Source organism: Dreissena polymorpha, chromosome 7, assembly GCF_020536995.1.
Source record: "Dreissena polymorpha isolate Duluth1 chromosome 7, UMN_Dpol_1.0, whole genome shotgun sequence".
Taxonomy (NCBI): Eukaryota; Metazoa; Mollusca; class Bivalvia; order Myida; family Dreissenidae; genus Dreissena; species Dreissena polymorpha.
Window position 1 is genome coordinate 102,708,856 of NC_068361.1, and position 12,878 is coordinate 102,721,733.

Here is a 12,878-nt window from a genome sequence, read left to right on the forward strand (position 1 = left end):
ATTTCCCAACTGCTATTCAAAAAATTCCAAATTGAAGGTTTAAAAAACCCTCTTTTTAATAGAAATAAAATGCAACATTTAGTTAGTTTCCCTATGCAGCTTTATGGCTTGAACCTAAGTAAATATAATATTGACAACTTGACATCACTAAGTTATCAATTTTAAAGTATTTGATAGCAAAAAAATCTAATCTTCTAATTTCCCATTGTAAAGACTTCACAACGCAAATTTTCCCAATTTCAGGGGTGTTTGCTAATATTTTTCCCGATTTGGGCTGGTATCGGTAATTTTCCTAATTGGGAAAAAACGCTGAATACATATATTGACTATAAACACTCTCAAATAGTTTAATATTGATAAGTACATTATACATAAAAAGTGTCATTCCAAAATGATTTGAATGCATATTATAGTGTTATACCTCCCAATACAAATAGAATGGTGGTACATGTATACTGGAATCACCATGAATGTCTCTGTCCGTTGACGCAAATTCCTTTGCAATTATTCTCCTACATTTTCAACCTGCAAAATTAAAACTTGTTAGGATTGTGCCATGTGATATGTGGGATTTTTATTGTCCTTTGTAAAAAATAACAAGATTTTTTTTAACAATATTACGGTTAATATAAACTTCATTTTCAAAAATATGCATCTTTGAAGCTGTTATTTCCATATGTCGAATATTTTGTATGTTAACATTTTATGTAAAAATTATACTTCATGTATGATAGCGCGTCATGATCCTCGTAGAAAGCATGGGCTCTTATATTTGATTACTGAATAAAAACTTTGTAGCGCAGAAAACTTTGGGATCTTTACTTTGTTTAAATAATTTTCAGTGCACTTTTTGAAAATTCTATCAATACATGTTTTAATAATGGCCAACCGGTTGTTAGTTTAAATAGATATTTCGGGAAAAAACTGTCTGTATTACAAATTATAGCCAGACAGGGATGTATAATGCTTAAAGATCATGATATTTTAAAATTATGCAGACATTGGTGTATGGAAATTTAACACTGGAAAGTCATGTGAGGTGTGTACAACGTCTAGTCACTACTCTTTAATCTTATTTTACTTTTTATGCTATACATTTTCGTCATCTTGTGTTATAAAATGTTGTTGATGCCAGTTTTAATTTCACTTATATAGTGAAAAGTTTAATAGAACTACACAAATGTTTGATAACCACCTCAAACACATAGCAATAGTCAGTCATATAAGTTGATTTTACTTTAAATTTGTGGAGTATCATTTAAAGTCTTGCTTCTTATACATGTAATTATTATGGATAAAGTTTTAGGATTGTTTTTTTGCATTGTTGTTCACAGGAGCAGTGTGACTTATTAAGTAAATGTAAAGGACATGATTTGAAGTAAAACTGACCATCAACTGTTTACAATATACACTTCCAATCATCCCATTTAGTAAATGTAGATAGTGTTGATTTTTTTGTAAATGTAGATAGTTTTGATTGTTTTGTAAATGTAGATAGTGTTGATTGTTTTGTAAATGTAGATAGTGTTGATTGTTTTGTAAATGTAGATAGTGTTGATTGTTTTGTAAATGTAGATTGTGTTGATTGTTTTTCAAAGTCTGAGCTGTTATATGGCAACTTTCCCAGAGGAAAGTGTTTATATTATTAGTAAATATACTATAGAAAACATTTTTATTCTCAACTTCAGAGTATTAGTAAGCTAAAACAGCAACACTTATTTCCCTATTTTAGTCAAAACAACGACAATTTTCCCAATCCAAACGGATCTGGCCCCATACCCAAATTGGTGGAGAAAAAAAACACTGGCATCAAATGGTAGTTTTAAATGTCATTACTGTGTTTGCCAGGTGCAGGGAGAGTATGAGAGGGTCTACACAGCCACAGTGGACCCTGATGTGGGCAAGATGGAGACAGTCATGGATCAGTGGTGCCTTGACCTCAAACGTAATATCCTGGTAAGATGCGGGGCATCAGACTCTGTGTGCATAATTGGCTGTGACATTGAACAAGTTGCTAAATTATAACTCTTGTTCTGGGAAAACTGGGCTTAATGCATGTGCATAAATTGTCATCACATATTAGCCTGTGCATTCCTCTTATTTATATTCACTTTCTGCCTACACTGGATTTTTGCTAGGAAAAAACCTCCTTTACATGAAAATTACCAGAAAAGCGGAAAGTTTCTTCCCTGATTAACCTATGTGTCCTGCACATGATAATATGGGATATTGCTTTTGCAAATGCATTTAGCCCAGTTTTATCAGAGCAAGACTCTATTAATAGATCCGCAAAATTGTGTAATTCTGCATAAAATGCACTTTTTGTTACTACAAACAAATGGCGGTGATAAAGTCCTACCTGATTGGCGGATAAGTTGTATGATTGATGGCTGGAGAGGAGTCAAATGCATTTGTTTTTAATCATTGTAATTCAAAATCAGTGTAAATAATGCTTTAACAAGTGAGCGATAGTCAATTCAAGTAAAACGTCACTTCCTTGTACACTATGTTACAAAAATTGTGTTTTTGTGAGTGGTCTAAAATATTTACTTGAAAATTCATGGTTACAAAATTTAAATGAATATGATAACATTGGTATTCCTTCTTATTATCTCTCTGTTTTTTCCAGGCTGAATTCAGTCAGTCCAAAATCAGAATAGTAGAGCAAGGGCGACAACAACTTGTGAGGGAACAAGAAAGGTAAAAATTACCCCGCCAAAGAGGTCTTGTGTGAATTGTTTTTTATTTACATTAATAATGCTGCTTTAAGTTTTGTATAAGAACTTCCATTGGCCTGATTTGTATACCCCAAAAATAACATCCAATTCTATCATGTATTCTTGTAAATCTTATTTTATAATGCCCCCGGTAGGGTGGCATATAGCAGTTGAACTGTCCGTCAGTCAGTCTGTCCGGCCGAAAACTTTAACAGAAAACTTTAACATTGGCCATAACTTTTGCAATATTGAAGATAGAAACTTGATATTTGGAATGCATGCGTATCTCATGAAGCTGCACATTTTGAGTAGTGAAAGGACAAGGTCATCCTATATGGTCAAAGGTCAAAAAAACAAATCCAAGGGAAGTAACAAGCTTTAAAAGGAGATAAGTGATATTTAGCATTAGGCAGGTACAGATCATTTAGGGAAGTAATAATTTTTAAAGGGATAAAATAAAAATAAATGTTTTAATCAAAGCGGCGCAGTAGGGGCCTTGTGTTTCTGACATTTAATTGGGAATCTGAATCAAAACATCAAAATACCTAACAGACTTTCAAAGTTGAACATTTTAAGGCTTTAAAGATCTGTTAAAAGATTTCATTATTTGAACCCCCTCCCTTCAAATCCTTATAATTACATGTCTAGCCCTTAACTTAACTGAAACTTAACACAAATATTAGCCAACATATGAACTTGTTCATCCGGCCCCCCCCCCCCCCCCCCCCCCCTATAAAAAAAGATTTATTTTTTGAAACATGGTTAAACAATTAGAAAATCATGTTATTCAGCATCTGAACCTGCACATCTTGATATTTGGGGTCAGTTTTTTCTGATATAACGATCAAAGTGGAATATGAGGGCATCCTAGTGTACAGACTCATTTCTAGTTGCACAGTACTTTGGAAAGTCTTGGAAGTATCCAAACCTACCAAAAATTCTTTAGGATTTCAATATCCATCAGTTGGAAGTGAGAGCTTCAAACCTTTTTTCCTTTAGGATGTAAAATGCATGAATAGTGTAAGAAAATAATGGCTATACTAAAGGGCAGTTATATATTCTTTAAAAGTGGCTAGTGTTTATCTCATTAATTAATGTCTGAAAGTCCAAATACTTTCAAAAAAACCTTTAAATGTACAGACCAGTCAGGCCATTAAACTTTCAGTTTACAAAGGTTGATGAAAGTGCTGGACCAGACATCACTTAACCTTTTTCTGCTCAGAAACAAAGTGAAAATGGCTTTATGCAACCAGTGAGGCCGGGGCGTTGTGGATATGGTGCCGGCCTATTGATCGGGAGTTCATGGGTTTGATTCCCACTGCGGGAATGTTCTTTAGATCTCCACCATAGACAATAAGTTACTGGTTCCACCCAAGAAATGGACTCAAGAGCGTGTCAATAAGCCTTAGGCTTTTGATGCAATCAAGCTAAAATATATTGGTTCAAACTTAATCTACCTGAAGCTCACCATTTAATCACATTGACATATGACATTTCTACAGACACGCCTCAGAGAAGATGAAGCTCCTGGACGAGATGAACAGCCTGAAGGAGCTGCTAGCAACTTATGAGAGGTCGATAGAGCGCAAGGACCAGGTGATCAGCAATCTGACAAACGCACTCCAGAAACAGAAGGATCGCACAGAGGTCGTGAAGACGTTCTGTGAGTGGAAGATGAGGCATAACGACCTGAAGAGAGAGGTGTGTTTGAAAAAGAAATCACATTCAATCATTTCTGAAGTCCTTAAACTTTATTCTGTTGCCTAATTGAAAAATGTCTGCATCTTGTTTATATTGTGATTTTGCTGAATTTATCATGAATCTTTTTATGATTATCTGAAACTATTATTAATCATCCTTGAATTTCCTACTAATTACACACTGACAATAGCCATTGGCAGACATAATTTTTGCAGTTGCACAATAATTTTAAAATGATGTACCTAGTTCTTCCATTACATGTCCACCATGTGACTGTAATGTCCCAGGTTTGATCCTATTGTTATAAGCCAGGGCTTACTCTGCCATTCGCAAAATTAGCCAATTGCTACAAATATGGAAATTTGGCTACAAAAAATACCATTTGGCTTCAAGGCTTTCTACATTATCACCCATAAAATATGCAAAATAATAAGAATTAAGACATAAAAAGGTAAATTTGGCTACAGAAAAATTTGAACCAGAGGGACCCTTTAAAGGGGCCTTTTCACAGATTTTGGCATTTTTTAACTTATTCATTAAATGCTTTATATTGATAAATGTAAACATTGGATCGTAAAAGCTCCAGTAAAAAATCAAGAATAAAATTAAAAAAAGGAAAAGAACATTGCCCGGAGCATGTTTCGAACCAGTGACCCCTGGAGTCCTGCCAGAGTCCTGAAGTAAAAACGCTTTAGCCTACTGAGCTATTCCGCCGAGTACACATATTTGACGTATTTTATACCTTATATAAGCAATCTTCGTAGTTTCACAAAATTTAACGACAAAAACAGAACTCTCCAAATTATTCAATCGTTTCGCGTTGCAACGCTTTATAATTTTTAGGTTTTAAAATCGTCAAAAGATGCACATAATGGCTATATTAGACCATATTAAATGTTCAGTATTACTGTTTCCTCACAAATATCATAACTAAAACGAAAATGTGCGAATCTGAAACAACTTTTTTCAATTTTGTCAATTTACCAAAGCGTGAAAAGATCTCTTTAAGCCTTCTTAACAACTTCCCTTGGTGCTGGTACCAACTATACCCTGGAAGCTCAACAGTGCCTCAATAACCTCCCTAATTTATATGCACAAGGCTTTCAATACAATCAAGTGATCATTAATTAGTTTATAATTTGGTTTCAGATTTTTTGCATGATACTGAAAAACTAATATTTTAAGCAACACCATGTCGATGCTCAAAAGGCTTTTGTTTCTTAATGCTAAGGAGATGCAATAAAATTGATTTTAGTTAATACCTATCTTAAACTGAGTTTGTTTACAGGGAGAACTAAAAAATATTTGAAATATTTGTATATTAATATAGTTTTGTTTTAGAATTGCTTCATGATACACAATCAATTGAAGTTTGGTACAATGCAGATAATTGGATTAATTTAGTTTCAGAATGTCTGCAAAATGTAATCATAATGATATTAGATTTTTTGCACAACACTTTTTATGGGAGCATTTTTATCCCTCGCCATAGGCGGAGGGATATTGTTTTGGTGTAGTCCGTCCGTCCATCTTTCTTTCCGTCCGGCACTTTTGTGTCCGGAGCCATATCTTGGAAGTGCTTTGGCTGATTTCATTGAAACTTGGTATGAGTATATATATGGATAAGAGGATGATGCACACCAAATGGCATTGTACATCATCGGATAAGAACAGTGTTATGACCCTTTGTATCTTGGAAAATGCTTTTTTGTGTGTCCAGAGCCATATCTTTGACGGATTTCATTGAACCTTGGTATGAGTATATATATGGATAAGATGCACGTTTGCGTTGTCCATCCCTCCAGAAAACTTTTGTGTCCAGAAGTATAATGGCGGGGGATATCAATTCAACGAATTTGCTTGTTTATGAATTTTTGAAAGATAGAAAAAATATTTGAATGTTGCACAATACTGATAATGGGATTAATATTGTTTCAGAATTTCTGCACCAAGCTGGCCAAGAAGCACCATGAGCGCTGCCTGTCCCGGCGGGTGTGGGACGCCTGGCACTCTGTGATAGAGACCAAGTGGAGAGTGCGCATCGAGAAGGCGTGTCAGGCCAAGGCACAGGAGGTGTGTGTGCAGCTCACCGAGGACTACGAGGGCAGAATCTCAGCGGTAAGGACCTGGCTACAAACTAACAGGGCCAGAATTTACTAGCTGATTACATGTACCTTTTACCCCTCGTATACGCAGTTTTAGTCACTTAAAAAAACAAATTAAATTTAAGACCCTTCAGTAGAGTTAAATTTTAGAGCCTTCTTTTCAATACCTAAGACACTGATACAAAATTTAAAGGCTTCAATTCCAACCCTTAAATATTGATGAGCAGCAAAGAGTAGAAAACCTGACTATACTACGCCGTAATTGCAGGCTGTTCTACTTTAATGCTGGTTTGACAGAACCATTTTCACTTGGCTTCTGGGCACGAAAAGGTTTGGTCTATCTGTTGTAGGGGTATGATTTCACATTTTTTAGCTGATTACATCCTTTTGAATGTAATTATCATTTTAAAATTACTTGTATGCTTTACTACCTGATCTATTTACAAGTGGTTGTGTGAACCCAGTTAGGGTAGTTTGGTATATCTTTTGCTTGAGGTGTTTTCAAAATCATAACTCTTGCTCTGTATATCTATCTTTCATTGTACAAGTATTCAGTATCTCTTATTTAAGAATTGTTGAGAATATTAACATAAGTTTTAAACTTCAATGTATGTATGCACATTCAGAAGTCATGATGCCTCCCTGGAAGGAAGAGGGGGGTGGGGGGGTATTTTGCCTTTGTTGATTGGTAGGTTGGTAAGTCAGTGGGCAGAAAGACTTTCATTTTTCCATGACATCTAGAGAATACTTGGACATACAACCATGCCAAGTGGTGTAATTGTTACTTTGGAGGAAAGGAAGATGCCCACTGTATTGATTTTCAGGTCAAAGTCATAGGGGTTGTCACAGTTAATTTGTTTCCGCATACATTCTGGACAATGATTTTACCTAGGATCATGTTAATAAGTTTATTGATCTGATGTCACCAGGACTGTCAAAGGTCAAGATCGTTGGGCCTGTTACTGTGAATGTGTGTTCACCCTTTATTTAGAACACTTTTACTGACATTCATGCAAATATGTATAGCTTTATAAGCATTCATAGAAAACTCCTAAATTATTCTAAGGATCATTTATATAAATTCTTTCATCAATCTTGACAAAAGATGACCTCTAATGATTTTCATATTGAGAGATCTTAGATCACGGCGACAAGTTTATCTGAAAGTTTGGGGCATACCTGTTTTAAAAACGTCTCTTGTTTTCATTGAGTCAAATATGCATTCCTTGTTCTGAAGTTTGAACAATAAGTATGTTAAGTCTAGTGTTTTGGCATAATTCAGAAAAATGATGTTTGTGATTTAATTTGTTTTAATGACCCTTTTCATTAGCTTTCTAAATTAACCTTTTACTAATTAGTGATTTGCATGATTTAGCAGCTTTTTCTGGTTAAAAAAGTTCACTTTCATCTTGATGCAGGGTTGATTTACACACAAAAAAGTCACTAAACAAGTTACATTATGCAGTCAAGATTTAAGAAAGCCATGTAATTCTCACATTTTAATCACACTCAGGCTTTGACCCATATTTGGGGGCGTCTTTTAAGGACTTCAAAAAGGTCTACAATAAGTAGTGTGTGATTTTTCCTCAAAAATTAGTTCCTCTACTTGATCTATTAAATTGAAGATTTTTTTTATGAAGTAGTGCTGGGTATTTTCTGTTTGGGGGTGTCTGTGTATTTTATGGACTTCAGAAAGGTCTACAATTAGGAGTGTGAGATTTTTCACCAAAAATTTGTTCCTAACTTTACTTGATCTATTAAAGTGAAGATTTTTTATGAAGTAATGCAGGGTATTTTCTTACCCATGTAATTGGCCCATGCTGTATGAAAAAGGGGTGTAATGCATGTGCGTAAATTGTTGTCCCAGTCTGCACAGGCTAATAAGGGACAACACTTCACGCCAAAACTGGATTTTTGCTAAGAAGAGACATATAGTAAACAAAAAATTCCTTAGAAGCGGAAAGTGTCCTGCCTGATTAGCTTGTGCAGACTGCACAGGCTAATCTGGATGACACTTTACGCTCATGCATTGAACCCCCTGTCAGCTTTGCAAGGCCAAATTCTATTTTTTAGCTCATCTATTTTTTGAAAAAAAAAATGAGCTATTGTCATCACCTTGGCGTCGGCGTCCGGTTAAGTTTTGCGTTTAGGTCCAATTTTCTCATAAAGTATCAATGCTATTGCATTCAAACTTGGTACACTTACTAACTATCATGAGGGGACTGGGCAGGCAGAGTTAGATAATTCTGGCTTGCATTTTGACAGAATTATGTGCCCTTTTTATACTTAGAAAATTGAAAATTTTGCTTAAGTTTTGTGTTTAGGTCCATTTTATTCCTTAAGTATCAAAGCTATTGCTTTCGTACTTGCAACACTTACTAACTATCATAAGGGGACTGTGCAGGCAAAGTTATGTAACTCTGACTGGCATTTCGACGGAATTATGCGCCCTTTTTATACTTAAAAAATTGAAAATTTGGTTAAGTTTTGTGTTTAGGTCCACTTTTTTCCTAAAGTATCAAAGACATTGCTTTCATACTTGCAACACTAACTAAATATCGTAAGGGGACTGTGCAGGCAAAGTTATGTAACTCTGACTGGCATTTTGACAGAATTATGTGCCCTTTTCATACTTAGAAAATTGAAAATTTGGTTAAGTTTTTGTGTTTAGGTCCACTTTTTTCCTAAAGTATTAAAGCCAATGCTTTCATACTTGCAACACTTACTAAATATCATAAGGGGACTGTGCAGGCAAAGTTATGTAACTCTGACTGGCATTTAGACGGAATTATGGGCCCTTTATACTTGAAAATTTGGTTAAGTTTTGTGTTTTGGTCCACTTTACCCCAAAAGTATCATAGATATTGCTTTCATACTTGGAACACTCGCAAACTATCATTAGGGGACAGTAAAGGACAAGTTGCATAACTCTGGTTGTCATTTTTATGGAATTATGGCATTTTTTTGACTTAGTTACTTTGAATATATGGTTACTTTTTGTGTTTAGATCCACTTAACTTCTAAAGTATCAAGGCTATTGCTTTTAAACTTTAAATACTTTCATTCTATCCTGAGGGTACTGTACCTGGCAAGTTGAATTTTACCTTGACCTTTGAATGACATTGACTCTCAAGGTCAAATTATTAAATTTTGCTATAATTGCCATAACTTCTTTATTTATGATTAGATTCGATTGATACTTTGACAAAACAACTCTTACCTGACATACCACTCCTTCCAAACCATCCCCCATACCAACCCCATCCCCCCCCGAATCCCCCCTCAATCCCTCCCATTTTTTTATTGAAGATCATCTGATAAATGACTACCATACCCTTACACTATACCCCCCACCCCCACCCCAAATTTTTTTATGCCCACCGGAAGGGTGGCATATAGCAGTTGAACTGTCAGTCAATGTCAGTCAGTCTGTCAGTCCGTTCGAATGAAACTTTAACATTGGCCATAACTTTTTCACTTTTTAAGATAGCAACTTGATATTTGGCATGCATGTGTATCTCATGGAGCTGCACATTTTGAGTGGTGAAAGGTCAAGGTCATCCTTCAAGGTCAAATGTCAAATAAATGGTGTCTGTCCGTCCGAAAACTTTAAAATTGGCCATAACTTTTTCAATATTGAAGATAGCAACTTGATATTTGGCATGCATGTGTATCTCATGGAGCTGAACATTTTGAGTGGTGAAAGGTGATGGTGAAGGTCATCCTTCAAGGTCAAATGTCAAATATATGGCGTCTGTCTGTCCGAAAACTTTAACATTGGCCATAACTTTTTTAATATTGAAGATAGCAACTTGATATTTGGCATGCATGTGTATCTCATGAAGCTACACATTTTGAGTGGTGGAAGTTTTAGGTCAAGGTCATCCTTCAAGGTCAAAAAATATATAATTCAAAGCGGTGTTCTCATGAAGTTGCACATTTTGAGTGGTGGAAGTTCATGGTCATCCTTCAAGGTCAAGGTCATCCTTCAAGGTCAAAGGTCAAAAAATAAATAAAAAATTTCAAAGCGGCATTATCATGAAGCTGCACATGTTGAGTGGTGGAAGTTCAAGGTCAAGGTCATTATTCAAGGTCAAGGTCATCCTTCAAGGTCAAAGGTCAAAAAATAATAATTCAAAGCGGCGTTATCATGAAGCTGCACATTTTGAGTGGTGTAGGTTCAAGGTCAAGGTCATCCTTCAAGGTCAAGGTCATCCTTCAAGGTCAAAGGTCAAACAAAATAAAAAAAATTATAAGTGGCGTTATCATGAAGCTGCACATTTTGAGTGGTGGAAGTTGAAGGTGAAGGTCATCCTTCAAGGTAAAAATAAACAAAAAAAACTTTCTAAGTGGCGTTCTCATGAAGCTGCACATTTTGAGTGGTGGAAGGTCAAGGTCATCCTTCAAGGTCAAGGTAATCCTTAAAGGTCAAAGGTCAATTTTTTTCATAAAAATTCAAAGCGGCGTTCACATGAAGCTGCACATTTTGAGTGGTGGAAGTTCAAGGTCAAGGTCATCCTTCAAGGTCAAAGGTAAAAAAAATAAATAAAAAAATTCAAAGCGGCACAATAGGGTTCATTGTGTTTCTGACAAACACATCTCTTGTTTTTTCAAACATGGTTAAAAAATTACAAATATTTATTTTTATTATTTTATTTTTGAAATACCGTCCAACCATCCCACCCAAGAATCCCCCCCCCAAAAAAATATTTATATAATTTTGTTTGCATTTGTTTGGCATGTTTGGAAGAAAATGTAATAAATGACCACACCCCCACAATATACACCCCTCTCCACTCCACCCCTCCCTCCTTTGTGATTGAAATTGAGATAGGTCCCTACACCTTTAAAAAGAAAAATAGATCAGCGGTCTGCACCCGCAAGGCGGTGCTCTTGTTTAATTCTAGTCCTACTCTTGCTTTAACACATTTTCAGGGGGCATTTTTAGCTCGGCTGTTTTCGGAGAACACCCAGGTATTGTCATAGCCAGCATGTCTGTCTCGTCCGCAAAACCTTAACTAAACCTCTAAAATCAAAGTTCTTCAACCTACAACTTTGAAACTTCATATGTAGCTGAACCTTGATGAGTTCTACATGTCACACCCATTTTTGGGTTACTAGGTCAAAGGTCAAGGTCACTGTGACCTCTAAAAAAAAATTTTGACAAGCTTTCGCAGTCGAGCGTGACACCCGTTATGCGGTGCTCTTGTTGAAAGTTAATGACCTCAATCAGATGTTCCAAGGCTTTTAATCAGCTGAACCAGAGCTAGTAGCATTTAATTTTTGAACTGAAACCCTTTTTTGGCTAAAACTCATTTCTGGGGCATCCTTGAAAGATGGAAGACCACATTGAGATATTCGTATTCTTTTTCACAGCTGAATGCTGAGCTATCCTCATGCCGCCAGGAGGTGGGGAGGATGCAGCTGGAGCGTGAACGCTACGAGGAGATGATGAAGAAAGCGTTCATGCGTGGAGTGTGTGCGCTCAACCTCGAGGCAATGTCCATCTTCCATAACCAGGAGGAGAAGGAGAACAGGGATATAGGTCAGTAGACTTGTTACTGTTAGCTATTTTTAGCACAAAGTGAGGGGTATCATAAAAAGAATAAACCTAATAGCAGATATTATGTTCCAAAGTCATTTAGCATATCAGGGCTGTTAGGGTTAGGGTTAGAAAATCCCCGGCAGTTTTCCTGGTAAAACACGTCAGTACCTATTTTTAAACAGAATTCTGCTAGATACGGTTTTTGATTGGTTTGCTCTTAATGACGTGTTTTCTCAATAAAAATACATTATCATCTAAAAGCCGGGATCGCCCAGGATCGTCCGGGGTGGATGAAGGCAACTCGACATTAACACAAAGTTACTATAAAAATATAAGTTATTTATCAATTTTAAATAATTGTAATTTGTTTGATCGATTAGAAGTGTTTTGACAATCTTTTTTACGCAATCCAATTAGCAAAACTAATATTAATGGTCGATCCCGGCTTTTAGTAGAGAGTTTACCCTGTACAATTGTTACGACTACCGTAACACGTTATTTTGCAAAACCTAAGATTCACTTACCATTTGTTGGCAGACGGTAACTGCGGCAATCTATGTAAAAAAAAGTTTGGCTTTACGGGTGGGGATGGGGGTTCCTCAGATAAGAAAAGAAAAGGGATGGAGGAAAGTAAGAGAAAGTATGAGGAAAAAAAAGGAAATTTCTCCCGAAATGGCGTGAAGATTACAAAAAGATGTCTTAAGTAGATGAATATTGAATTCATTAGCATAAGTAAGGCAAGCTAATAAGAATTATTGAATCATAATTGCGCATCTCTACGCACAAGAAAATACAAGTTGAATGATAAAT

At 35.8% G+C, this 12,878-nt stretch overlaps 1 protein-coding gene across 1 annotated transcript in view; it reads left to right on the forward strand.

Annotated features, from left to right (window-relative positions):
* LOC127837096 (centrosomal protein POC5-like) overlaps nucleotides 1-12,878 on the forward strand; it is a 40,918-nt gene that overhangs the window by 8,605 nt on the left and 19,435 nt on the right. The window contains exons 6-10 of the mRNA XM_052363934.1: nucleotides 1,849-1,956; nucleotides 2,630-2,700; nucleotides 4,220-4,418; nucleotides 6,357-6,536; nucleotides 11,900-12,068. Of these exons, the coding sequence (XP_052219894.1) occupies nucleotides 1,849-1,956; nucleotides 2,630-2,700; nucleotides 4,220-4,418; nucleotides 6,357-6,536; nucleotides 11,900-12,068 (727 nt within the window). The remainder of the gene's footprint in view (nucleotides 1-1,848; nucleotides 1,957-2,629; nucleotides 2,701-4,219; nucleotides 4,419-6,356; nucleotides 6,537-11,899; nucleotides 12,069-12,878) is intronic.